At 37.7% G+C, this 27,309-nt stretch overlaps 1 protein-coding gene across 8 annotated transcripts in view; it reads right to left on the bottom strand.

Annotated features, from left to right (window-relative positions):
- Window positions 1-851: 851 nt before the first annotated feature.
- The window catches only part of TBC1D5 (TBC1 domain family member 5), a 316,832-nt gene continuing 290,374 nt past the window's right edge, over window positions 852-27,309 (bottom strand). For all 8 annotated transcript variants that reach the window (XM_058039756.1, XM_058039673.1, XM_058039586.1 and 5 more), the window contains 4 exons: window positions 25,380-25,479; window positions 11,554-11,633; window positions 10,622-10,798; window positions 852-4,025 (listed from right to left, as the gene is read on the bottom strand). In XM_058039756.1, coding sequence (XP_057895739.1) covers window positions 3,732-4,025; window positions 10,622-10,798; window positions 11,554-11,633; window positions 25,380-25,479 — 651 coding nt within the window. In that variant the 3' untranslated portion in view covers window positions 852-3,731. The remainder of the gene's footprint in view (window positions 4,026-10,621; window positions 10,799-11,553; window positions 11,634-25,379; window positions 25,480-27,309) is intronic.

The raw sequence follows: 27,309 nt of genomic DNA on the forward strand, positions 1-27,309 counted from the left end.
AGCAAGTTGCCTGTGTGCATGCTTCAAGTTGCTGTTACTCTAACAACCTTTTTTCATGCTTTTTCATCTCTAAATTTAGCTACTAAAGCCAGAGTCTGGCAGACTGGGGGACACAGCAAACACTATGCACAGACTGTATATAATAACTCTCAAAAGAACAGCACAGATTACAAGACAGTGTAATTACTATTCTGTAGCCAAATGAAGTTTATTTTATGAAATTGCACCTTTTCAAGTCTAATAAATCATTAGAATAATTCATTCTAGACCAACACATGCAGCACAAAATGAAAAGTATTATTTAAGGGCCGACACCAAGAATTTGAAAATCTGTTCATGTTAGGATGTATTTGAACAGATGACGTTGCAGGCACAAGTCAGGCACAAGTACACCTTAAATCTGAAATGTAATCTTTTAAACAGTTGCCTCTATGCCATTTAATGAGAACATACTGGAGAACCATGAGTTAGGAATGTGAATTCAAGTATAGAGACTCAGAAATGTACTGTACAGATACTGGCACTGTCATTGAGACACAATGATGACACTATACTGAGCTTCATGAAATTACAGACAAATTATGTCATGGTAAATACTGATTCATTTTCAGATACAGGAAATTTCATAAAACAGGAAATATTCTATATTGTTTAGTTGAGATAAATGACATCCAGTTTTATTCCCTGGATCACATACATAAAATCTGATTAAAGTAACAATCAGTTTTTGTGCTTATATAGATAGTTTTAAAGTTTTCATCATCCTAGTTCTCAGAAATGATACTTCCAGTATTCTAGTCAAAAAGCTTTCCCTCTTTTTTGAGAAAACAGCACAAGCACAACCCAAAAAGTTTGTTAATTCTTTCTTTAATAAAGCAGGCTAAATGTTCTTCCAGAGTAAAGATACAAAGCTCCATGACTAAATCAATACCCAGTCAAAATATGATGCTGCCTTTCTGCAGAACATACAACTGACATGACATGCAAGAGACTTTAAAGTAATAAATATTTATTACTTTATAAAGTAAATACAGTAAAACAGTCTCAGATCGGCAATCTTAACGCTGCATCAGCAATTTGCAATGCTAATGATTTTTCTATCCAATTACTGTTATCCGTGAACATTATGAGCAGGTCATTTCCAGAGAAAATTAATAATCTTGTATTTTAAATGGCAATTTCTCTTTCACTATATTCTTAACATAACACAAAACAGGGTGATGATTTGATGTTTTTTCTAACTTACAAGTTTCTAACTTAATGAATATACTAAAATACTTTTCATTATCTCTGCACTATGATCAAATATCAGAGACAACATATTTAAGATGTGAAAGGACATGGTACAACCAAACCAGATTAATTTACTGGAGTTACTCTGATCTTATTTGTATAATTGTCTCTCTGCTTTTGGAGATTTTTATCATATCCCATGGCATGATACGCATTCAGTTTATCGGTATTCACTGATTCTTAGAAACTCCCCAAGTCTTCATAAACTACTGTTTTAAAATATGCAACATTAAAGATACAACTAATTTACAAAAATAAAAAAACCTGTACAAATCACACTCTTCCATTGGCAATGAGACTGTTCAAGAAAATAGCAATGTGATCCCTGAAACAACCCACTAGAATAGAAATCAAAAGACTGATGCTTAAAAAAATAAAAAAGAAGTAAAAACATTTTCTCCTGCCAAGCTACTGGAATCTTTGAATGTTTATGTATCACAGAATATAAAACTTTTCTCTCTGTCCCCAGAATATTTCTTCCCTCTTTCCACAGGTACTTCTTCAACAGCCACCCTTTGCTGATGGTGCCACAAGCCTTGCTGTATAGGTTAAAGTTAGAAAAGCTTGAAAGGCTTAAATAAATCAATCAGTCACCCCATTCCCTGGCATTCATGCAAACTCAGGGTAATAAAATAAACTGGAGACAGGCACATGCATGCTGAATTCCAAAGCGATCTTTTATGAAGCTTAAAATAAACACCTCTCCAAAATGTTATGCATTTAAGATCTTTCATCTAAACAGTCACCTGACTGCATCACTCTGTTGCAGAGAGGCATGATGCTATGCCCGCTCATAACATTCTAGTATTTTAACATTTTACAAGGCACAAATAATCTCTGAAGAACTACATGGTGGCTTTTGAACATGTAAGGATGGCAGCTACCACGTAATTGCATGACAATTAACTCTTCAGTTCAGCCACCGACACAGACCTTGTAAAATCTAAGACCAGCAAATTACATGTCACCTCATCTTTGGGATACAGGACTTCATTTACAATTACAGACTACGCAGCAAATAACTACAATTTCATAACTTTGAACAAACACAAGCTTTGCCATGCAAATAGGAAGTTGTTGCATGGTATAATGTATATGCATCTTAAAAGCAAATGATGCTTTTTTTTGCTGCTGTGACAGTGTGACATATTAACATTCCTTCCTCAAGCTAACTCCGTGTAGGTCCTGCAAGAGGAGTGGTTTACTCACCACCAGTTGTTTTCTGAATTCCAACAGAGGTTACAGGGATCAGAGAGCACAGAAACCCCCCTTATCTACTTGAAGAAAGCTGTTATTAAAAGTACTATGGACTTGATGGGAAAAAAAATACACTTTTCCATAGAAGAACAAGTAACAAAGTTAATTAGAAACTTTCTGTTGGTTAACGCTGCTGCACCATTATGTTTCTTGTGATTAGAAATATGGAAATCATATAGCAATATATGTAAACAGAGTCTATAGAAGATAATAGCAATGAGACATAAAGTGCTTTTAATTATGAACATTTCATTTCACTTTGCAACCTTCCCTGGTAAGTTATCATACTTGGGCTAGCTTTAGTTCAACCAGCTCAGGTCTACATTATGAAATACTGTTATTTCCCTTGCACCTACTTCTTGACTGCGGTAGTCTGAGCAAAATTAAAAAAAACATGCCAGGGGAAGTAAAAGTAGACAAAGATAAAGAAGGAAAGTGTTGAACTGGGAACTCTCAAGGGGGAAAAGCAGAGAAAGGCAAATAAGGCTCTGTTGTGTAGGTCCCCATTCTCAAGGAGCTTGTCACATCGTCTCCTGAAAGCACTGAGGAACAACTACACAAACCTCTGCCCTGAACACACCTCAGGCTATTGCAGGATGAAAATTAAGAAACTAGGATTCCTCAAGGGAGAACAAACTTCCTACCAGGATGATGCTTTTAATCTTTTTGATACTCATTCCCTACTTCTCTAATCACAGTCTCTGAAGAAACAGTACCCTTTCCTACACAGAAAACCCAGTCAAGCACATTTTGTAAAAGGACATTATTAAATCTAGCCTGTCTTTCCTGCATCAGGTCTGATGTCAGGTATCCGCACATTTTCATTATGGTACCTAGCATATACTACTCTATGCTTTGGGAAGGCATCACTTCTATAGTAACAAAGCTCCTACTTAGGGTAACAGCATAATTAATAATAACTGTATATTAGAACTGGGTTTTACTGGGTCTTTATTTAAGGCAGTTATTAAAATGTATATATTATTTTTTAAAAGTAGCAAATCTATGTCTTTTTTTGTTTGCTTGCCTTTTTATTTTAATTTAGGCTTTTGGCAGCTGAAATGGTCTACCTTTATCTATTTTCTGTCCTTGTAATCCAAAGAACTATCCAACCCGTGAAATCACAGAAATTAGAGCTGAGTTGTAATGACAGATTTCCCAAACTCTCCCAACCTGTTTCCTTAGATGTCCAGTGGGCTGACAATAGCAAAGTCAGAATCTTTGCTGTTATTACTACTGTCATCATCAGGGCTGGAGCTGAGGTTGCTGGAGGAGGCTGAAATGGAACCCATCAGAGGGTCGGAAAATATCAAAGAGGAACGAGATGGAGCTTCTGCCTTCACAGCTGCCTCCTTGTGTGCCTGAAGGGGCTGCACTGGCTCTGGAGCAGCGCTTTTACTTCTCTCCTCTTCTTTGGAAACCATAATATAGTCATCAGCACTCTTGCTCTCACTAGTGCTCGCATCAGTTGTAGTCTGTGAAACAACGGCACAGAGAAGACTTGAAGTGAGCACCAGCATCATCACATAACGAGGCTTATGAAGCATGTCAGACATATCAGACAAAAAAATTATTATCCAAAAGTGGCAATGACTAAATAAAGTGAAAAATAAAGTGGATATTAACTTTGGATGACATCATTTGTTATTTCACAGAATCACAGAATATTCTGAGCTGGAAGGGACTCACAAGGATCATCGAGCCCAGCTCTTAAGTGAACAGCTCCCACAGAGATCAACCCACAGCCTTGGCATATTAGCACCACGCTCTGACCAACTGAGTTAATTTAAAAAAGCATAAAATGTAACACTCTAAAAATACTTTTTTTGGTCTAACAGTCTTACCTGTCTCATCATCACAGTGCATACAGGTGGTGACCACAGCAGCCAAGTATCACACACATACATTATAGTCAAGACTTTCAGCAATTACAGTGGGTTTCTGTAGTATTTAGTGAAGTGGTTTTGAGAAATTTTTTGCTGGTTTGCATGTACAATAGCATGTTGGAGCTTGTCAGGAGAATGGTTTGAAATAGAATTTCCTAGAAAAACCCTGACTTGTGAAATCTAAACCACCTATAGACCTGGTTTAGTGTGCACCAGTTTGGTTCAAAAAATCAGGGCTGCCAGAGCTTCCAGGGTTAGTGTTGTTGACTATTTCCTAACTCTTCCAGAAAAAGAGGGTCTGGGAATCCCAATTCTGTCTGGTTAGATCTTGGGAAATGTGCGTCCCTGAGCACTTAGGTAGTAGCTCAAGACCATGCATTAGTGCATCAGAAAATTATGAAGCCTCAATCTTAAATTCCATTATACTAGCCACACAGATTCCCAGCTTTTCCAATCAGAGCTATATGCAATTAGCAAGGGAGACTGCCATACACAGTAGAGTGGGATTTCTCACTTGTTGACAACTGGCAGCCTTTTAGCTTGGTTGCAACCCAAATGGACGACACTTTGTCTCCTGCTGCAAGAGCTGCACTCAGCTCCTGTCTAGTGCTATGTTCCTCTGGCAAGAACATGACTGCTTTCTTGGTTGCTTCCACACAGGTTTTTTTCAGAGTAATAATGCAACCTGCCAAACAGCCTGCAGGTACAAGCATCCTGAAGCGGTGTGATGCTGAAACCAATATATTTGATAACACAAATGCAAGACTGAGAAAAAGGAAAAGCACTGGGAAATGTGTACAGCCACACTTGTGGCAATACAAGCCCTTCAGCTGTGACCCTTCCACAAAAAATAAAAAAAGAAGAAAAAGAAAAAAAAAGAAAAAAAAGAAAAAAAATTCATTCTGGGAGGAAAAGAGATTATAAGTATTACAAAAAGGAAAAAAAAAAAAACCAAAAACCAAGCAGTTATAGAAAAGAAAAATCAGGAATAATCTGAATGAGATAAAGGCAAACCTACATCCTGGTATATAAAATTGGAGTACCACAAGCATGAGTAAGCCACAACTGCAGTTACAGAATCCACGACCACCAGCAAAATTTCTTTTGCAAAATGTATCATTACAGGTGAAAATGACTTTCTTGTTTTGACTACTGATTGTAGATCAGAATGTTCTTGTAGCTCAGGAGGCAAAACCCACCTGTGATTATGAAGGACTGTAAGATGAAATGAGGGAGCTGGAAGTTTGGTTGTCATTTGCATGCTCATTACAAATTGTTAGAAGTCACAATGAAGATAAATCTCAGCTGAATGGGAAAATATATTCAAATACAGAATTGTGCCCAAATTTATATTAATAAGGCTTCAAATATCTCCCTTTCTAGTAAATTCTGAAATATCCTGCTCTCATAATTTATAATTTTTGTATGTCATCTACAAGTATGCAGGTATAATAATATTATGTTATTAATATTACAATAGGTTTAATAACATATAATATTCTGTTTTGTAATGAACTAATTTTACCACTTTATAATTCAAATGGAAGTATCTTGAGTCCAAAATTTTACCTGTCCCAATGTAAGACAGTCGTCACATTGATAGAAATTGACATCTATTATTTTTGGTAGTAACTCTGTTTTCACAGAAGACTTAATGAAATTCATACAAAACACAGCAGATTTGTTTTAGAAAGATCAACAACTAGCCTCTTCTGAGTGTTACCAAAATTGATCTCCAACCCTCCTGATACATGCAGAACCAGAGTAGTTCAAATGTCAGAAACTTCAAGCAGTTTCCATGAAGTTAAAACCACAGAGTTCTATCCAACAAGGAGAGACACTTCACTGTTTAAACACTTCTGAGCTGAGGCATCATTTGTTAGTAATTAGCCTTTTGCTTTCATCTTGTCTGTTTGAAATGCTGTCTTCATGAGCTGTCAGTGAGTCAGCTGCCATCACCAGGGGGCTGAGGACACAGGCAGCACACAACCCTGGCTCTGCTCCAGCAACACAGAATCACAGCATAGTTTGGGTTGGAAAGACCTTTAAAGGTCACATAGTCCAACTCCCACGGCGAGACACAGGGACATCTTCAACTAGAGCAGGTTGCTGAGAGCCCTGTCCAATTGGACCATCAATGTTTCCAGGGATAGGGCACCCACCACCTCTCCGGGAAACCTGTCCCAGTGTATCACACCCTCCTCATCGTTAAAAAATTTCTTCCTCAGATCTAATCTAAACCAACCCTCTTTCAGTTAAAAATCATTGCCCCTTGTCCTATTGCAACAGGCCCTGGTAAGAAATTTGTTTCCATCTCTGTTTTAAGCCCCCCTTTCAGTACTGAACAGCCACAATTACTAGGTCTCCCTGAAGCCTTCTCTTCTCCAGGCGAAAAATCACCAACTCTCTCGGGCTGTCTTCATAGGAGAGGTGTTCCAGCCCTCTAATGATCTTTGTCACACTGCTCTGGACTTGCTCCAACAGGCCCATGTCCTTTCTGTGCTGGGGACTCCAGAGCTGGATGCAGTGCTCCAGGTGGAGTCTCACCAGAGGGGAGCAGAGGGGGCAGAATCCCCACTCTGAATCTGCTGGCCACACTGCTTTGGATGCAGCCCAGGGTACAGATGGATTTCTGGGCTCAAGTGCCCATTTGGGAAATGTCCAGCCTCTCATCCACTAGTATTCCCCCCCAGTCCTTCTCCAGAAGGGTTGGTCTCAATCCCTATTCCTCCAGCTTGTATTGATACTTTTTTGGGAGCTCTAAATGCCACAGTCAAAGTTTCAGAACTTTGTTCCCATCCCCCTGCCCTGTACAACAGAAATATACATTCCTCTAAACAACCACTGCCACATAATTCACCTGGCCACTTTCCACACTTCTATTTAAAAGCTCTCAGGGAATGCAGTACTGCCTCATTTTTCAAAATTATACACTTTTTTATTCCAAGCTATCAAGAATTCTTTATTTCAGTCCTCACAGCCCTCACACCTCCACCTTGCGTAGGGTGACACAGATCTTACTTAGTTAAACACTCGCCCAGCAAGATCAGTATTTTTGTTTCTGGCACTCCCCAGTTTCCTAAATTCTGCTTTCAAGAGTGTGTTCTAGTGCAGTTGAAAAAGCATCCTGCTCTTTAATAAAGGAAAGAAAACCACTCATCCCAGTTTCTTGTTGTAACTGTTGAGCTTCTCAACACTACTCTTCACGCCACCCACACTTTTTGGTTTGGTTAAGGAGACCTATAGCTCATTGAAGTAACAGAGAAGCAGAAAAGCAGAGATATTGACCCTCAAAATCCTATAAAAGAGCTGCCTGTAAATGTTTGCCTATCCCTAGCATACACTGGTATTTTGGAACTGATATTTCCAGAGGTAAAATACCTCCTTCCTTCTTCTTTCGCCTGTTTCTGTTTCAGGAAACTCACGCTGACGTGAAACATGTTTTCTCCCATCTGCTGCCACTACTGAATAAATGAAAAATGACAGAATTATACTTCCAGTAGCTTTGAAAGTTAACAACCTTACGCCCGTTGCCATATGGCTTCTCCAAACAATTTTTCCTGATGAATATCAGCTACTAGGACCAGGCTTATTTCATTTGCCTTCACACTGTGAATGAGTTAAAACTAACTGCAAGGATACAAATCAAGAAAGCTTAGAAGAACAGCAGCTCATTTTGCCTCCTTCTTTGAACAGACATAAAGGCAAGATAATGTGTTAATTATCATTCATTATTTAGCAACAGAAGCCTTCTGTTTGTCAACTGCATGCTGCTACCAAAGCCAAACATTCCAAAAAATGCTTGATTCCTTTTAGCCTTTATCTTAATTTTTTTTTTGCATTTTTAATTTTGACGCTTTCCTTTCTAAAAAGGGGCTATACCCTTATCCTCATTTTGCAGAAAGGGATTTTGATACAAAAAAGAGGAAGAACACTTTTAAAAAAAAGCTAAGATGATAAATAATTTATACTTATATAACAGCCAGGCTCAAAAGACCAGATTTTAATCTCATTTATAAAATAGCTACACCTATAACTGTTTCAGCTGTTCTAGAAAATAACCCTATAACTCCAGCAAAGAATAATCTCTACAGTACAAATCACACCAAACAGAATTACAGGCATTACCAAAGTCACGGAAAATGCAAATAGAATAGAAATTTATTTAGCAAGAAATGCATTAAAATAGCTAGAAGTGGTTGTTTTTTAATCCCCCTGCAGCTCTCTGTGAGTACTCCCAGCATGACCCAGGGCATCAGTGCAGCCCCCCTTTCCTCAGCAGAGCTAAAAACCTGGGCTGTGGCCTGGTTTGGGCTGACAACTGAGCTCATCAATTAACAGTCTAATATCACACTCCACTATTCCACATTTTTATTGTTCTGTATTTTATTAAAAGGGATCCAAAGCCCTCCTCTTTTTGTTTGATTTTATGCATGGTGGTTAAAGATGAAGGGCTTGGAAACAGCACAGACTAACTAGGGGCTAGTTAGACAGACAGACAAACTATCCCTAATCAACTAACTAAGGATACCACCAGTCCTCTTGGAGTACCATTTCTAACACTAATATTTTTCTTTCCGTCAGAGGTGCTGTTGCTCATTATCATAATTGGAAGTTCCCAAAGATAAGAGGAGAGGAGGCTAATCCATATGGATGTGCTGCACCTCCAAACATAAACCATGCAGTGCAAATGCCTCATTAATGCTCTGCAGCAGCTCAGCTTGTACAACCTCTACTCATGTTGCTCATAGTTGACTTATGAGCAGCCTTGAAATTGTGGGTCATGGATGCCACTCAGTTCCTGGGGCTGGATGTATATACCCTGACTACACACTGGGATAAGCCCAGACCTCATTGTACATTGCCCTGAAAATCTGCACTGGAGAGAAATCTGTGCAGAGCAGGCTTCAGCTGTACTCTCTCAATACCCAAGGAGTCCCAGCACATCCAGGACACGTGGTTTAGACCAGACTCTGAGTAAGGGCTTCTCCAGCATCTGTAGGGTCTGCTCACACACACCCACATACCCACACCACACACAGCTTGCTGCCATGTTATGTGGCATTCTACCTTCTAGTTTCTAGAAGTAAAAAATCATCAAAAAACATTACCATTTTGGAAAGAAAACAAAAAGTATGTCATAGAAAAAGCTAGGAGATCAAGGGCAAAAATACGAACAGTCCAATAAGCTGTATCAGTTTAACCTATGCCTTTATTATGGCAGAAAGTAGTGATTGTAATGACAACAGCTAAGCAAGAAATGAAAACTCTCTAGCAAAGCTTTGCTCTTCACCATTACTGAGTATAAAAAAATAAATCTCGGTATTGCCTCTAATACCAAAAGACAATTATAAGATATTTTTTTAACATAGAATGTTCTAACTCAGGGGGATTGTGTGTAATAAATCAAAATGACCCTGTGTCATTACTTGAAAATGAATAAATATTTCCTGTAGTTCCTAAGTAAACTTGTCAAAAGTGAACTGACAGCAGACTCAGACTTTGAGGTGATAATGCTGCCACTGATTTATGAGTGTGAGTATCAGCAGCAGGATGGCAGACTTCATAGAACTCCAACATAGAAATGAGCAGGCACAAAAGTACTTATTTTTAAGATCACGTTTGGGTTGGACTGAGGCTTAGACAGAGAGGGCCCTTTGTCTATGAACCTTTCCTATGACTGTATGCTTTGTATGTGAAAACATTGTTTACAGATTCAAGGAGAAAGTCGATACAATGAAGTAGAAGGTAAAAGCAACCTCCTTGCTATTTCCTTTTTGGCACAGGCCATGAATACACTGCAATGCAGTTAATCAGCTCTTACATAATGGGATCCTGGAGGACAAGGACAATGAGAATAATCATGTGGGAACATTTGGTATGGGAACATTTACCTGCAATTTTTACTTTTTTTTTGTAGGAAATTAATCTGTGATTCTGTGATTCAACAGTGTTGAACTCCCCTCAAATGCCTAACACTTAGACTTAAATATCTGCGTGTGGAGCGTAAGGCTACAATAAAAATAATTAATCAGAGCAGGGCAGTAGCTAGAGATACACTTTTAACCCACTCTTCATATGGACCAGGAATGCTGGTGTGTCCCACATAATGTCTGGACATGCTAGAGGAAATCTCCAAAAAATGGAAGGCCATCAATGGCCTGCTTGAGATGTTTTTATTTTACCTGTTGTCCTGAGATGAACTGTTGCTTTGTCATGACAGGTCCCTTTAGAACATCACCTGCCGCCTTGTTCTGATTATTGGAACAGTAATGGTCATCAGCAATAGTAATTTGCTCATTTTCTTCAGCTTCCAGCTGGCTCTGGTTGAAACGCAATGAACCTTTCAGGATATCCTTGATCTGTTGTTGAATAGGAAAGGAAAGGATGTAAGCTAAAAACTGGGAGGAACTCTACATTTTCTAAAGCTCTGTGCAGACTGCTTTCATACACCATTTCCACAAAATATTTGCTTTGAAAAGATAGGAAGCAAGTCAATATTCAGACCTATATCGGCTGAAGATAGAAATAACAGTGAAATGTGGTTTCTATTAGAGTCTGGAGAACAACTATCCAGGAAATCTAAAAAGAATAAAACTGTTAAGATTACTCCCTGCCTCATTATAGATTTAACATATGACACATTGCTCTTCATAAAATGTATTTTGAGGGAGCAGAGGGCAGTATAATCAGAGCTACAGATGCTCAGCAGCATTCTCATTTTATGTATGTAGTATTTTTTCATTTAATTCAAGATATTCAAGTGTTGTCACAATGAAATAATGGGGACACAGGCATAGTTGTTTGTTTAGCAAGTACATTTGGCATTAAGAAAAATGATAGCATGGCTTAAGTCCAGCACTTGGTGTTGCCCTTTAGTTTTGATCTGAGGCCTCCAAAACTTCCACAGGAGCAAATACTGTGCAAATTGTTTGAACTCTTTATAGCTGAGTTTTATTGTTACAAATAAAAATACACCACAAGGTTTGATGCACTAGTAAAACAGCTACAAGAAGACAAAATAGCAGTATACAAAAAGAATAAATAGGAGAAAAAAAGGAGAAAGGATTAATAGCTTTGAAGGGCACAAGAAGGTTAAGCTATGCAATAGTAATACCTGCTTCAAACCAGCCAAGGAAACCAGGATTTCATCTTCTTTTTCCAAGCGTTCTTGCAAAATGACTTCCTGAATATTTCCTGTAACATCAAAAGAAAGATAAAGAGAGAAAACATCCTAAATAAACTCAAACGTGCTGTTACTTACTGCCGACTGATGCTTTCAAAACAAATTTCTGTGACCTGCAAACACAATTCTGCATCCAATCCTCGAGAATGACAACCTTATTTTCTGCAGAGGTGAGGCCAGCCTGAGCCTGGCACTGCTGCCAGGAAGCGTCCAGCAACGCTCTGCTCCTGCAGGACTTCTGTTACCCCTGTGTACCAAGGAACTCAGGCTACTACTGGCCCCTAGAAGACCACACCAGCCTCTGTGTTACATACAGTTTTGAACTTAAAAATGGTTTGGGAAACATTCAAAACCAGAGAAATCTGCTGCAACTTACAGAAAGGTTTGGGTAGAAGCACAGCAATCTTCATCTTGATACCATGGCCATTGCAGGTGCTAGAATACTCTTCTTTGTAGAAGGGCTACAAAAAGTTTCATTCCCCTCCTATTCTCTCCTTTTAGGTAAAAGACCCAGGGCCGAGCAAAACTTATCTGACAGAAGGAGCAGTGCAGTACCAACACTTCAGGAGACTCTTGCCTTCCATACCCACAGCATGGTCCTTCAAGGACGCATTTCACTACCCTGGTATGGAGTGTTTGCAGGAAGACAACCCCAGGCAATTCCACAATCCAACACAGCCCAGAGAAACTACAACTCAAATAACTCTGCAGACTCACTTCATCCTCTGGCCTCCCAGCTCCTGCTTTCGGACTCTTTAAGAAAACAGTAAAGATTCCTAAAGATGGATTGGCAGAATGAGATTGTATCTGTCACCTGAAAATGACAGGATACTCCTTTGTGCCACTCCTGTCTTACATATACAGACTGAGCCCAAAGCCCTCAGTGACACTCGTTATGGAAGAATGCTTTGCTGCTCATGAGAATGTGTATCCCAGGTACTTCACAATTAGAGCTTTGTACAATTAATCCACACCTGCATTGCCTTTGTTTGTCTTTAACAACATCCTGCATGTTCAGGGCCCAAATCAGTGAAAAGCCACAACTGCTGTTAACAGATGATCCTGACAAGGACAAATATGATGACACTGCCAACTCTGACACAATATGAAGTTTCAAGTAAAAGCATTGAGTAATTTGATATGAGTTTTGTGTTTACATAATAAATAGCAATATAATGAGATGTGGGAGACAGGACAAGAAGAAAGATTAGAGGTGGAAAGGTAGATTTAAAACTCGTGTATAAACACAAGTTTGAAATTGAGTTGGGGCCAGAAATCAGTAATGGGTAAAAAGGAGGAATGGAAAGGGTGAAGAGGAGAAAGGAACCACGCCTAAGTACTAAATGAACCGCTAAAAAGCAATCTGAGACACAGAAGGAATGAAAGAGTCTAGAACCATGAAAGGCAACAGCTGACAGAAGTCAAGGTGATGTGATCAAGGTCAAGAGCATCAGTGAAGGTACCATAACTCAGCTTAGCATAAGCAGCCTGCCTGAACAAGGAGATCCATGTTCACATTATTTAGAACTCCTTATTTACTATACTACAGTGGCAATGTCCTGCAGCAATGTTGTACAATTGTCAAATTGTTGTACAAATGAACAATTTTACATGAGAAAGACACTGCATTATGAAGGCCAGAAATAATAAAAAAACAGATCTTTCTGCAAATATGTAGCATCTTGAATTGCAAAAATCCATAATTATTGCAACATTTTACTTGCTTTTTTATTTTATATCTAAATTATCTATTTCCTCAATTTGGTAAGTAAAATATATTAATATTTATTCATAAAAGAATAACTTATATTCTGTTTTCCACTGTTTGAAAGAATGCATGATTTCCTTCTTTTAAAAGGTCCATAATTTGAAACATCAGAAGTCCAAAGCCTTCATAGGCAGGACAGCCATGCCTGACCACTGCCTGAATCACTGAATTCAACAGTCTTTTCCATTTCTCAGCATTAGAAAGGAAAGTATTCCATAGTGTGTGATCCCCACATAAATTAAACCATACATTAAAAAACTAGGGCATGCACACGAACTAAGCAGATGGACCAAGAAAATAATTCAAAGCAAACCTCCAACCTGCTGAAGACTAAATGAAGGAAATATAAAAAATTGCGAGGACAAAGAGCAAGAAAACAAAAGCTGAAAGGTATTCCACATGATGTGGAAATACTCTACTATTATTACTGACCTTTAGAGATGTTTTGTGAATCAGTATTTAAAAATATAAGGAAAATAATTTATCCTCACTGTAAAACCCAGCTGAAACCATGTTTGATGAGCCAGTACATAGAGAAATTAAAAAAAAATTATGAATGGAATATGATAGTTACTCAGCAGTAAAAATTAATAGAAATGTTTGTATCATCACATATTTACTTTAGCAAAATTAATGCCAGATTTTAATATTAGTTTCAGAGGAAAAAAGATTAGGAGCAAAAAGGTAGGAAATACAGCCAATAAGTAGCAACTGAGGCATAAAGGCATAAATTGGGATGTTTTTCTCTCGTGCAATGAAACAGAAAGGAAGGTAGAATTCCTTGTGGAATTGGCAATGAATCCTTTACTATGTCCTTCAACTGCATATGGCTTCTAATCTGCTGGCTTCATCTCTTCTGAATGCAAAGCTTTTAACTTTCAAATAAGTGGAACCCAAATTTACCAATGCTCATTCTTCTTCCCTGGCTAGTGAGTAGGGAGGAATTAAGAAAAATAATCCTAAGGTGAGTGAAGTATATGGGCAATGTGATTTTGCATGAGTGCCTCCTTGACCACATCCTTCTGCTGGGACCCCCCTTTGAAATCCACGTGACTGGAAAGAGACATGAGAAGAGGATGGATGAAAAGAAAGTTGGTTTGTGCTCTGCAGCTGCTCTCCTGTGAATGGATACACCAGGGCACAGCATCCTCACTGGGGGACTCTCATCCAAGGTTTTCCCACTGCTGGGGGGACCACATAGGGCAGTCAGTTGCTGAGATCAAGAGGGAAAACAAGCTGTCAAGTGCAGAAAAAAGCTTGTTTTACTTTTCTGTATCTCAAAAGGTACCCTTGCAACTGGAAATACTTTAAAAGATACTATTTCAAGAGTGCTATATTGATATATATATTGATATAATACTACTCAGCTGAAGGACTTTTACTTTAAGCTGAGATGTATAATTTAATTATTCCTTCACAGAAGATGTTATTGCACTTTGAGAGAAGTGCTTCATGTATATGAATGAATTTGCCACATATTGATTTTTTTCCTTATCTGTTGCTATATATCAGTACCTCACAGCTGTTTTTTTATTTAATAAAAAAGTAACTATCTTAAAAAAACCCTGCAGATGTCAATTTGGAAGTGAAAACATCTTCCTACCTTTAAAAAAAAACCCCATTGATACAATGAATCAAACAAACAGATTATGTGATTTCTATATTATTCAAATCTGAGTCCAGTTTGATTCTGTGCTATAAATCTGTTGGCATAGCTGTTGTTATTCAAAAGTTTCAAAATCCTAATGTACAGAGTAAACAAAGGTTAAGGTCAGATATTCCTGACTGCTTTGTTTGTTTTTTTTTCTTTCTTTCAAGATTTCATTTAGCTGATGCCAAATGTTTTCTGCAGAAAAAGACAATATTTCTTTATTCAATGAAGTTCTTAGTAGGGGAAAACAAAAAGTGAATTTTGCAACTTCTCACTTGGTGGTCAGAGCACTGCTGTGAGATGTACGAGATACCAGACTGCCATTACAAGACTCTGGATTTGTTTCAAAACAGTGCTAACAAAAGTCTGACTACCACAAAATGAACTGTCATACCCTGACTGTGAGCCTGACTAAGCCTCAGAAATACCAGAGCTGTTAAACCAGTTATTCTCTTCAGAAGTCAGCAACATTATCCACTTTGATGGATGCCCTCAAACCAGATTCACATCTCAAAGGATGCCTTTTATATAATGGATTAGAATTAATTTTGGGTACTTATTCTTAAATGAGCAGACCTGTTTAAGTTTGATAGATACCAGACCAGTAAATCAATAATTACTTCCTGAGTGAGACTGTGATCACCTGCCTGGATATACTTTAAATCCAACTACAACTACAGAGCAGGAAGATGCAAATGATTGCATTCATGTTCTTTTTTAAAAAATGTGGGGAAAAATTATGGCAGGTAGTGAATTTGTTAGCAACAGTTGAAACAGCTAAAAAGTAAGATGAAATATATTTTTTATTTCTTGCTCTTACAGTTATGGCAAATTGTGAATCACTTCACATGCACACTCAGTGTAGAAGTACTTTAAAAAATCACGATTTCTATTCCCTTCCCCTAAATTAATTGCTAAATTTTAAACTGAAGACATGCTATCTATAGCAATGAAAGAGGAAAAACATCCACAGCAGCTTCTAGCAGGAAAATTAGATAAAGCTTATGCTCTCTGACGACTGAAATGCTCTATATTCCATGATGGCGTGAGCGGTCAGTGCTGAGTTCCCAGGCCAGGGAAAGGGGCTACTCCAAACATTCCTCTCTGAATGTGGAAAAGCTGTTAGGTTTGGCATAATTATTTTAGAGGCTTATTAAATACAGTAACTTTCACTGAAAATTTTGCTTGCATTCAATACAGATTTTGCAAGAAACCCAACCACCCAACCGGAGCTGCACTAAATGAATGGGAAAACTTGTCTGCTGTAGACAAGGTCCCCTCAGGCATCTCTTCATGCCCATCCATCCAGAAGACAAATCTGCACCTCTCCCCTTCCACCGAGGAGGTGGGAGACAAACACCCTGCCAGATGAAGGCACAAAGCACACTTGACGTAAAATCAGATGGATGTGGAGAAAACCAAACTTCTCTGAGGTTTTGTTTTTTCTCACTGCTGCTTTTGCAGTGCATCTCCCTGCTAATGATTTCTATTTTAAACTGGTCTCCGTGGGGCCTTTCCAGGAAGATGACTCCTGCTGAGAGGAGCTAACTAGAAATAGCTGCAAGCTGTATTACGAACGCTGCTTTTCTACTACTAGCTCCTGATCAATGACTTGTGAACAAGCAACAGGGCCAGAGTCATGTTAAATCGACTTTTTTCACCCTTTTTTTCACTACTGAGAAGAGAGCTCAAACTCAGAATGCAAAAGTACCTTCTCACTTCCATTGTAGCCAGGAGCAAGGAGAGAACTGTATTACTACACCTCTTTATTTTTCCAAAACAGAAAAGCCAAAGGTGTTCCTATATATGTCAAGGCACAGCCAACTCTCCGGACTCATATTCCAGTACTGTTGTATGATTGTCTTTATGAAATCAGGGTTTACAGAAAATGTTTCCAACATTCCCTGCACAATATACTAGTGACAGCAAGACTGTCTTTTCAAGAACATTAAGGGGCTAGGAGGACAGACTGAGACTTTAGCTTCTGTTAATCAATCCTTCTCTCTCTTCACAATAAATACTGCTTTCCTACCTGAACTTGGTCTGATGAGCACAAAAATGAACTCTAGACCTTAACACTGCTTTGTGGCCTTTCTAGAAAGACGATGCTGTACGGCGTAGTGATATTGCTGTTTAATAATGCAATTCAGGATGTTTCCAACTACTGCATTTTCCTTCCAGCATTAAAAATACAAATGAGAGGAGTTAAATTCCCTTCTAATACAATAGTGTTTGTGATCTAAGTGTTGATGAAGGCAACACTGCTAAGTATCCTTTCATTTACCTCACTGTGAATGCCAACGCTTCTAGTAACAATCACACATTATATTAAAAACACCACGTAGCAACATTTGAGTCTTAAAGAATTTAAGATGCTAAAAATCTGAAATTATCTGTGCAACACTGCATTCTTCAAGATATTTATTTGAATATAAATGATTTATACAGTGTTGAGTATAAGTGATGTATTTATACTTCTGATTCTCGTGTTGTGCAGAGCACCAACACTTCATCAATATTTGAAGTGTGGCAATGCTTGTGACATCAGAGAAACAGTAGTAAAAAGTTACCAGTCATCAACCCATAGCAGGGCACAGAATTGCAGATGTACGAAGAAGGAGATTGGTAGGGTAATGAAGTAATTTTGTCCATCTATTGCTAAAGACACAATCAATTCTTAGCTGGCAACTCTAATTTACCCACAGTACACAGATTATGCTTAACATATACCTTACATCTGTATATTTATGGAAATAATGGGGAAATGAACAATTTAGTCCTACAACAATTTTGCTTCTGTTAAGGTTTTACTTCCTTAAAGCTGGAACTGGAAGAGAAACCAATGCCCAAGAGAAAGGAAAAGGAAAAGGAAAAGGAAAAGGAAAAGGGAAGGGAAGGGAAGGGAAGGGAAGGAAGGGAAGGGAAGGGAAGGGAAGGGAAGGGAAGGGAAGGGAAGGGAAGGGAAGGGAAGGGAAGGGAAGGGAAGGGAAGGGAAGGGAAGGGAAGGGAAGGGAAGGGAAGGGAAGGGAAGGGAAGGGAAGGGAAGGGAAGGGAAGGGAAGGGAAGGGAAGGAAAGGGAAAGGAAAGGAAAGGAAAGGAAAGGAAAGGAAAGGAAAGGAAAGGAAAGGAAAAGGAAAGGAAAGGAAAGGAAAGGAAAGGAAAGGAAAGGAAAGGAAAGGAAAGGAAAGGAAAGGAAAAGGAAAGGAAAGGAAAGGAAAGGAAAGGAAAGGAAAGGAAAGGAAAGGAAAGGAAAGGAAAGGAAAGGAAAGGAAAGGAAAGGAAAGGAAAGGAAAGGAAAGGAAAGGGAAAAGGGTGGATTGTCAGTGTACTTCAGTATAAGACAGACGCTCACTGAGCAGCAGGGAGGAAGCAACGGGAATTCACTGAAAGTTGCAAGGAAAGCTGTTAACCAGGTAATGAGGGGCTGTGTAAGCTTCATTATTTTAATCTCCTTTTCATTCAGACTACTGGGATGAAAGCATCTGTAGGTGCCTACCACAGCTGGTCTTTCAGGACTGGCATGGTTGTTATAGAAAGAAAGGAGGCTTCCTCTGAGTTGAACCAGTTGTTTCTGACCTTAAAAGCTACCCTTAAGTGACAAAACGGTGGTTAAAATTCATGGAACATGAAGAATTACACTTTTATTCTTCATATGTTAAAAAAAACAAATATATATATATATGTATCTGTTAAACGACCAGAAGTGACAGTCTGAAAGTAAGTCTGTGTAACAAATATTTCTTGTATACTATGCTATACAACAAATACTTATTTCCCAGTAAGCATTCCTACATTTGATTTAATGAATTTGCTAATGTTCTTTGTTTATATGCTATTTTTGTAGGTTATTTTACACCATTATTCTGAACCAAATACAACAATCCATTAGACTCATGGGCCTGTGTTTGATGTGCCCTTTTATACTGATAGCATTTCTAATCACACTGGATTTATAAATCATGGATTATTTTATTTATGTCCCAAGCATAAGAAAAACTCATTTAATGCATTTAATTACTCAACAATGCTGAAGTATTTCACTTCAGCACAGGGCAGCAAAATAATTTCCATTTCATTTTATCTTTACAAAAATGTCATAACCTTTCCTCTCATCACATGACACATAAAACAATAATTCAGTACTATCTTGCATACATTTAACAAGCACTGTGTCCAGATCTATATTGGACAGTATGTCAATCCCTAAATACTGAGCATTAAATCAACTTCCTCCTCTCCTTTCCCCCATTGTAAATGATCCTAAAATAAAATGCATCCTTATAACAATTGCACTGACTGATAAAAGAGGAAGGAATTAAATCAGTCTAATTGAACCTTTAAAAGTGCTATTTCACACAACAGCTAAAATTATACTAGCAACTATATCCTGTAAGTTTTTATTTCTTTATTTTGGTATTTTTTCTTCCTTGCTCATGGTGCTTGCAATAATCACAGTGAAAAGGTGGCTTTGAACTGTTTTTAATAGAACTTCCAAATAATATTTGTCTGGGAGATGTCAGGTAGTACTAGTGAATATACAAGTGCCAGCACTACTTGATGTTTGTGGGAGGGATGTCTTGTGATCCCATCCAAAGAACTCTCAAAAGATTGGTTTTCGTTTTTCTTGCTACCACGATGCCATAATTTCTGGGCATTTTGTAAATACATGTAATTTTTTACAGGCTACCTATGAAAGCTGACAGCTGGCATGCCATCCCAAAGGCAGGATGCTGGTGGTGTTTGGAAGGATGTGAGATGAAAACTTCACTTTTCCACATCCCTTCCATAATCTGCAATGGAGGGGTAGAGATGTACTGGAATACTGGTCAAGGACATGGCAACATATTACAGATAGCAGGAGTGAAATTGGAAAATGCACCACAAGCAAAATTCAACAACCCTGGATGGGGAGCTCAGAGAAGGATTTATTTGCTTTGGCTTAGTGAAGCCATGATGCTTTAGTAGATGTAGGTCAGACCTAAGAGGTTTCTGTGATGTTGCCTCCAAGACAAGAAGTGATTTAAAAACCTGGATATTGAGCAACATATTTCTGAGACCCACCTGAATCTCCCTCTGGCAGCTGGTTCAAGTTAAGCAGTAACAGTATGAAGGTGAAATTAATAAAACCAGGCAGACTTATGTTTCCTCTGTATAATTGGGTACCTTTGCACATATTTCTAGGGTGTTGTGCAGAACCCTGTGAGCTAACTCTGCAGAACTGGTATGAATCCTCAGGGCTTATTAGCTGAGGCTCTGTGCAGCAAGAAAGCAGCTAAATTGCTTCTGAATCTCAGCTAGCTGGGGAAGCAACCTTCTGCATTTACATAGTGCTGCCCTTAAGCAAAAGCTAGTGGGGAATGACCTTAGTTTCTCTACTTTTATAACCTGATAAATTGCCCATCAAAAAAAATAGTTTCTATATAAAGATCTCCATATCCAAGTTAATACGGAACCAATGTTCCTATAAATTGCTTCTCATGAGAAGGACTTACTGTGCTACTTGTGTAATTACTAGGTAAACTTTCCCACACTTGGAGGTCCAAAACCATGTTGGAAACAAATGTTAGGTTCTTCTGCTTGAGACAGTCGTGATGGATTGGTTCCTGTCCCATATAAAGAGACAACACTTTGAAATTCAGCACTTTTCTTTCTGGAACAAAACTGGCAACTTAATATAAAACCTCCACAATCTCTCATACTGGTACTTGCCTATGGAAGGGGAGGGCTGATACTTCTCCAGGGCTTTAGTTCACTTTTTTTGTTAAGAAGCTGCACTTTAAGTGTGGGCCAGTGTGGACATGGTCCAAACCCTAAAGATATTAGAATAGCAGATGGTGTCAGATGACAGTGTCATTGGCTGCTGTCACCTGAACTGCCATCTAACAGGCTTGAGCCCGGGATGTAACAAAGCTTTGCTCTTTGAGACACTCCAGACATGCTGAAAAAACACCTCAAACTCATTCCCATGTCCCATGTGAAGGACAAGGGAGGAATCTTCCAGCAGATACTATAAGGCCATCTGAGCGCTGTTTGTGTGTGCGTCTCTTAGACATGTTTTTCATTATCTACTCTAAGACATCGTACAGATGTCACATTTACCAGTTACCAGGAAAAATCTTTTTCTGAATGCGCTTGCTAGCTTGATGCTTTTATTTTCACATAGTGCAAGAAAGGAGGAAATAATCAAAATTCTTCAAAAAAGAAGTAACATTATGACAGGTAATAAAACTGTAATACTTCAATGGTGTATTACAGCTTTCTGAATCATTGAGCCTTGAGGAATTTATGTGCACTAACAGTAGAGTATCTCCCAGAAAGAAAAATGCTTCAGAATATTATCATATTTCTGAAATCACCAGTGACAATATTATTTCCTGAAAAAGGCTGGTGCTTGTGGAAAAGTAACATCAAGAAACAGTATCTGTGATGATGCTGGAGCAGTGATAGCTATGGCAACTATACTTTTTCACTACGAGCTGAGTAATATTCTGCATTTATTTTGTGAGCAAAGCCACATGACAGGTTTACAAGTTTGGATGTATCTTCATTTCAATAATGGAAAAATTGAACACAGGATTTGTTTTTTTTTTTTTTTTTGAAAGCTATGACAACCTTGTGAAAACAGGTGGGAGAAACAGCAAAATCTACTTCCCTGTATTGCTATTTTACATACCTAAATTTTGACATTTGTCCTTGGAGGTGTTAAAAGGAATTTCCCCTGAGCAGTACTCCAGTGGTTAAGGGAGAGAGAGAAGAAAAGCAAAGCTCTTTCTAACACACAGCCCTAAGATGGAGAACAAGATCACAAAATGACTTTCCTCCATTTTAATAATGAACCCCATATTTCTAATTTCTACCCATAGCACTTTGTAGCAATATTTCAGAACCATCATTCATTGCCATGGTAACATGCCCCGATATTACAAGCAGTTAATTATGTCGTTGCCATGTTGTAGACAGTGGGGTTTATTTACAGAAGGAGATAAACATTTAATGAAAGCATCTCTGAACATATGAACAAAATAAAAACTGCCATTCTGTCCCTCATATTCAAAACAGCATAGATAATTTCATGGTTATTTTGATAATTTCTCAGCTACAATACATCATCTCTGTGTAATGAAGTAACTGCATCTGACTGTCATCTGGATTCCCCTAGTAAGGGAAAGAACCTGAGAAAAGACAGCCAAAAAATCCTCAACTGTCTCATAATAATCTATGAGAAGAATATTCTATAATTGTTTGATATTGTGATAATTTTGTGGCAAATGATCACTGGATATGCATTTTTAAAAGCCTGAATTAACATTGTTTTGTTATAACGTGAACTGCAAATGCAATGCATCCTACGAGAAAATGACTATTGGTTGAGTAATAATGTCTGAAAAGGCAGGTTTACAGCATCAGTCTAAAAAAAGGGAGGTTTTTAAGAATAAGCACCTAAATTTTATCAAACTTAAAAGGCAGGCCTGCCTGCTTGACTGACTTATTCATAATTCACAGAAATGTTGTCTAACTCTTTGCTGAAAGAATTAGTTCTGTAAGACTACCCAACTTTTATATATCTGCAATCAGATATATACAATTTTTATAAACAATTTAGACAACCATTAAATATATGATGGTTATATCTGCAGTTAGAAGGCCAGAAGAAAACGGAGTACATCACAGAGTTACCTGAATTATTCAGCTAAAATGCCAAATGGCAAGAAGTGAATTTTAATATCGTCAAATACAAGGAACACAGGCGGAAATAAACATTTCCTGATTTTACCCACAGGATAAATGCCTCTGTTTAGAAAGCTGTGATTCACCAAATTTTAAAGGTCATAACATATTATCACCTCAAACTATCACTGCATCAAAGACCACTAATGTGATGCTGCATTACAAATGTTTAAAAAGAGCAATGCCACAGGAGAGTAGAGAGATGACCTTCCCTGAACTAAGTAACCACTTTCCTGGGCCCAGTGCTGGTACAGCATGTCCTGATACAATTAACCCACTTAAAAAGACATATGAAAATCCTGAAGAATTCAAAGGAAGACCACAAAAATGATCTGGTCTAAAAAGTAACTCACATAAAATAAAATGTAGTGTTCTACTTAGCCAAACAGTGCTGAGAGGTTACTTTATCACTGGATATAGGTAAATTAAATGAGGATTTTTAACTTTGTTATTAAAAATGCTACACGAGCCAATAGCTGGGTGATGAAGTCAGAAAAATTCAGCCCAAGAGGAAGAAGTAATATCCCTGAAGTTAAGATTTTACAGTTTACAAGAGGAGTGATATAACTCATCTGCTCTGCAGTTTCTGAAACAAAGCCATTTTCATGGGTAAATGGATACCTGGGGGACAATCAGATGTAGGAGCCTCTGCTAACTTTTCCCTTTAGAAATAACCAGATATGCTCTTGGGTTTTGTTTTGCTGCCCTTCTCTGAAGCCCTGAGCAGTGTATGGACTCTGGAGACATTCCTCAGGGGGTGTTCTATGATGCACCAGAGAATCCATTTTCTAGCACAGCCTACTGGGATTTTCCACATCATCAAGAACTGTGGTGGGTTTTTTTTCCTGCCTTCATGTGGATCATCTGCTGGTTGATTCGGGCATACCTTAACTCATAAATTTGCTACAAACGTAGAGGCTGTGAAGGTTGGTGGTGTCTCTCTCTTGTGCTGTTTATCACTTGTAACTGTTAATCTCGATAGGATATAAACACTCCAGTGTAAGACAAGTTTACAAAGTTAATAGTCCATGATGTTGACAAGACATGCAGGAATAATTGTGAAGAAGTACAGGGAGTAGACATGGAAGAGACTAGGCTGGCAGGCTCTGAGAGTGTTGCAGGGGCATCACAATACACCCAGGACACCCCACAGCCAAAGCACTAAGTGGGATGGCTTTCTTTGTCCTGTGAGGGTAACAAACCCCTCCACAGTGCTTCTGGGAAACTGCTGGCCCTAAATGCTTTTGTTTCTAATATGTTTGTGAAAAAGGGTTTAACCCCTTGATATGATCACAGATCATATGCTTTCAGTTCATGAATCCAGTGCTGAAAGGCAGACTGCTTCAAGGAGATTTGTCTGGGTTTATTCTGATTCCTGGTGCAGCTATAGTTGGTGAAATATTTATGCTTGGAACTGATACCCTTGCTAAACACTCATTGTCTTCTTTCCGAGAGGAAAGAAACTTCAGTTGTTCTTCTTGACACAGCAATCTTTTCCCCATCATTTCAGTAGTTAATAATGTATCCCTTTGCTTGCTTCAAATCTCATCATTAGTCATGTGCCTTCACAAAAGCAATACAATACATCAGACTAAAGCTGTCAGGGTTAGAGGTTTAGACTTGGCTTTTCAAGGCTGTAATTCCCAACTTTCAAGCAATACAATATTTATAGCTTTTCCTAGGTTTGTAACAGTGGCTAGTAAAACACCCACATGAAAGAAAATACAATTACCATATGGTTTTCACATTTGAACTTTCTGGCCTGACAAACTTAGATATCACATGCTTAGTTCTACCTACTGAAATCTTCAACTTTAATTTATTTTGCTCAGATATTGCAGGCCATAAATAAATTTAAAATTATTGCAGTTTTGCCCTGATTTGTCAACAATGGTGCTTTTTCACATAACTAAATATACCAACATTTAGAGTTCAGCTCAACATAGTTTAAAACCACGAGTTTTATCAAAACTTGGTTAAAAATATTTATGGTCGATGCGAGAAATTTTTTTGTTTACTTTCTCTTGCAAGATTTGTCTTGGCAATATGTAGGCAGGATTTTGGACTGGAGTATTTGTGGATTCTGTTCCCAATGTATTGACTTTTATCTTGCTATATTTCTTCTGTTCTGAGAAAAATATCAAACTATCCAGCCTACAGTAACATTTTGACATATCAAAGGTAATCGTAGATCATAAAAATGTTACATTTAATGGAAGTATGTGAATACTATACAACTATCACTACACAACATCAAGTATCACTGTGGGGCTGTTTAACTGCAAGTGGACTTCAAGTCTGTAAGTTCACAAGGTTTGAGCTCCAACAAGTCTCTTATAATACAAGAAATCAAAGATATCTGTGCTAAAATGCCTCTGCTTCTTATTAGTATCATCAGTGGCTATCCTACTCCCAAGTTTAAAAGTGTGACAGAATAAAGATACGGAGGCTGGCAGCATCTGATAGAAAATCTGAGTACATCAATTCAATCTTTATCATGGCTTATAAAATAATATGCACTGTACTACATAAATATTGTTTTAGTTCTAATACAAACACTGAAAGAGCCTTTGCAAAGATTTACAGGTTAATTCAAGGTACTGCACTTACCAAGATGCGTGTTCATCATCTTTGCACAATATTTACACATGGCTTCCAAATCATTTAGCTGTCCTTGTAAGAATGAAATCTGGGCCTCTAATTCCTCCTCCTACAATGAAGAGATTATTAGCATTAAAATCTCCAAAATTTCTATAATGCAGACTAAAAGTAGTAGGTTAATGCTTGACATGCTTAGACCTCTTTTAACTTTTTCTATTACTTTGTTCTTGGAAAATTTTGTCACTTCATTGAAATAGGGTTTGGTTTTAATCTCACTGTGTTTAATAGTACTACTCTTTTATTTTTTTTCTAAGAAATTAAATAAAAATCTATCTACATTGACTTCAGAAAGGTTAATGATTCAGGATTCTTTTATAGACCAGCTACCTGGTTTCACTTGTGCAAACACAGTACCACAGCACTGGCTGAAAAAACTCACCAAATGTGAAAAATTTTAATTTCTTTTAGAGTAACTTCCTCAGCTATTCCTTTGAAACCTTTTTTTTATTTTGAATTTCAAGAGGCATATTTCATGAGATCTAGGATTGCATCTCAAGGATGCATTACAGCCACATATTTTGGTACACTTATTTTTGTAATCATCCATCATCCTCTATCTGTATTTAATCCCTACACTTGTCTTCACAGCCAACTTCACTTTCAGACACCATCATACATAATATTTAGGTGAAAACTATTTTAACACACATAGTATAAAGCAGTTACTCTAAGTTATCAAGTTAAGGTTAAAAAAATATGCATCAATTATAATTTAAAACAGTAATTAAAAAAAAATGATTTTTAAGCCCAAGAGAAGCATTACTACCCATGCCCTGTCTATGCAATGGGAACTACCTCAGCTAAGAATTCCTCTTTGAATGTCTTTGTTTGCTGGTTTACAAATCCATCCAGTCTTGACTTTGAAGACCATATTACAGAGGAAGGTCACCACTCCTTTGGAAAAATTACTTCAAAGCTAAGTCACAAACAGTATTAAGCAGGCTCTAGTTTAAGTATGCAGTTGAATTAAAAATATTCAGAGAAAGCCAAAGAAACTTTTTAGCCTCCTGTTTTTCTTTGGAGCTTTGCAGTTCTATCACAGTCTTGTTTGATGGAGATCACTGAGCATTAGAGACTGAATTACTTTTCAAATGAAAAAAAAAAACCCAAAACCAATCAGCAAGAATAAATAGAATGAGTCAGTCTTGATTTAAAGATGTAAGTGATCTTAATCTCCATCAGAAACCAAGTCTGAACCAAGTTAAGGAAACTTTGCACTAATATATCATAAATCCAAAAGCAATTGATGAATAAAATCCAATGTAACTGTAGCATTATCACTTTATCACCTTTTGCTTACCAGCTTTTTCCTTGCACCTAATAGATATGAAATATTTTTTCCTTGCTATTTCTTTATATTATATACTCTCACCTTTTTCTTCTTATCCTCATACTTTGACCACTTATACCTCAAAGGGATTTTTGCCAATTTAGAATTGCTGAGTGACCTCATTCAAAGTCTGCAGCTCTGTCACAGCCTGTACAAGCATATCTGCATTGACATTTCTATTCAAGTGATGTTCCTGCAGAAGACCTTTTTCTAGTACAAACAGCTATTGACTGCAAGAAATAATCTACCATAAATTTTAAACTCCCATTGGCACTGCAGCTGTAAGATAGGGAAAAGTGAAAATATTTGAGTATTCTACTATAAAATAACACAATCAAATTCCAAAATCATTAGCCAGTAATTGAACCCCAGTTTATCTCCTACAAGTGAATAAGAAAATTTAACTTCTTGTAATAAATATTTCCATGTCTCCTAGACTAATTTTTTTCTTATTTGTAGGTGAGAACTGCGGTAAATTGATCTTGTAATGCTTTTGGACAGCTGAATCCATCCAAACAGAGTCTGAAACTGACCTTTTCAGTTATACAA

The sequence above is a fragment of the Melospiza georgiana genome, chromosome 1 (genome assembly GCF_028018845.1).
Source record: "Melospiza georgiana isolate bMelGeo1 chromosome 1, bMelGeo1.pri, whole genome shotgun sequence".
Taxonomy (NCBI): domain Eukaryota; kingdom Metazoa; phylum Chordata; class Aves; order Passeriformes; family Passerellidae; genus Melospiza; species Melospiza georgiana.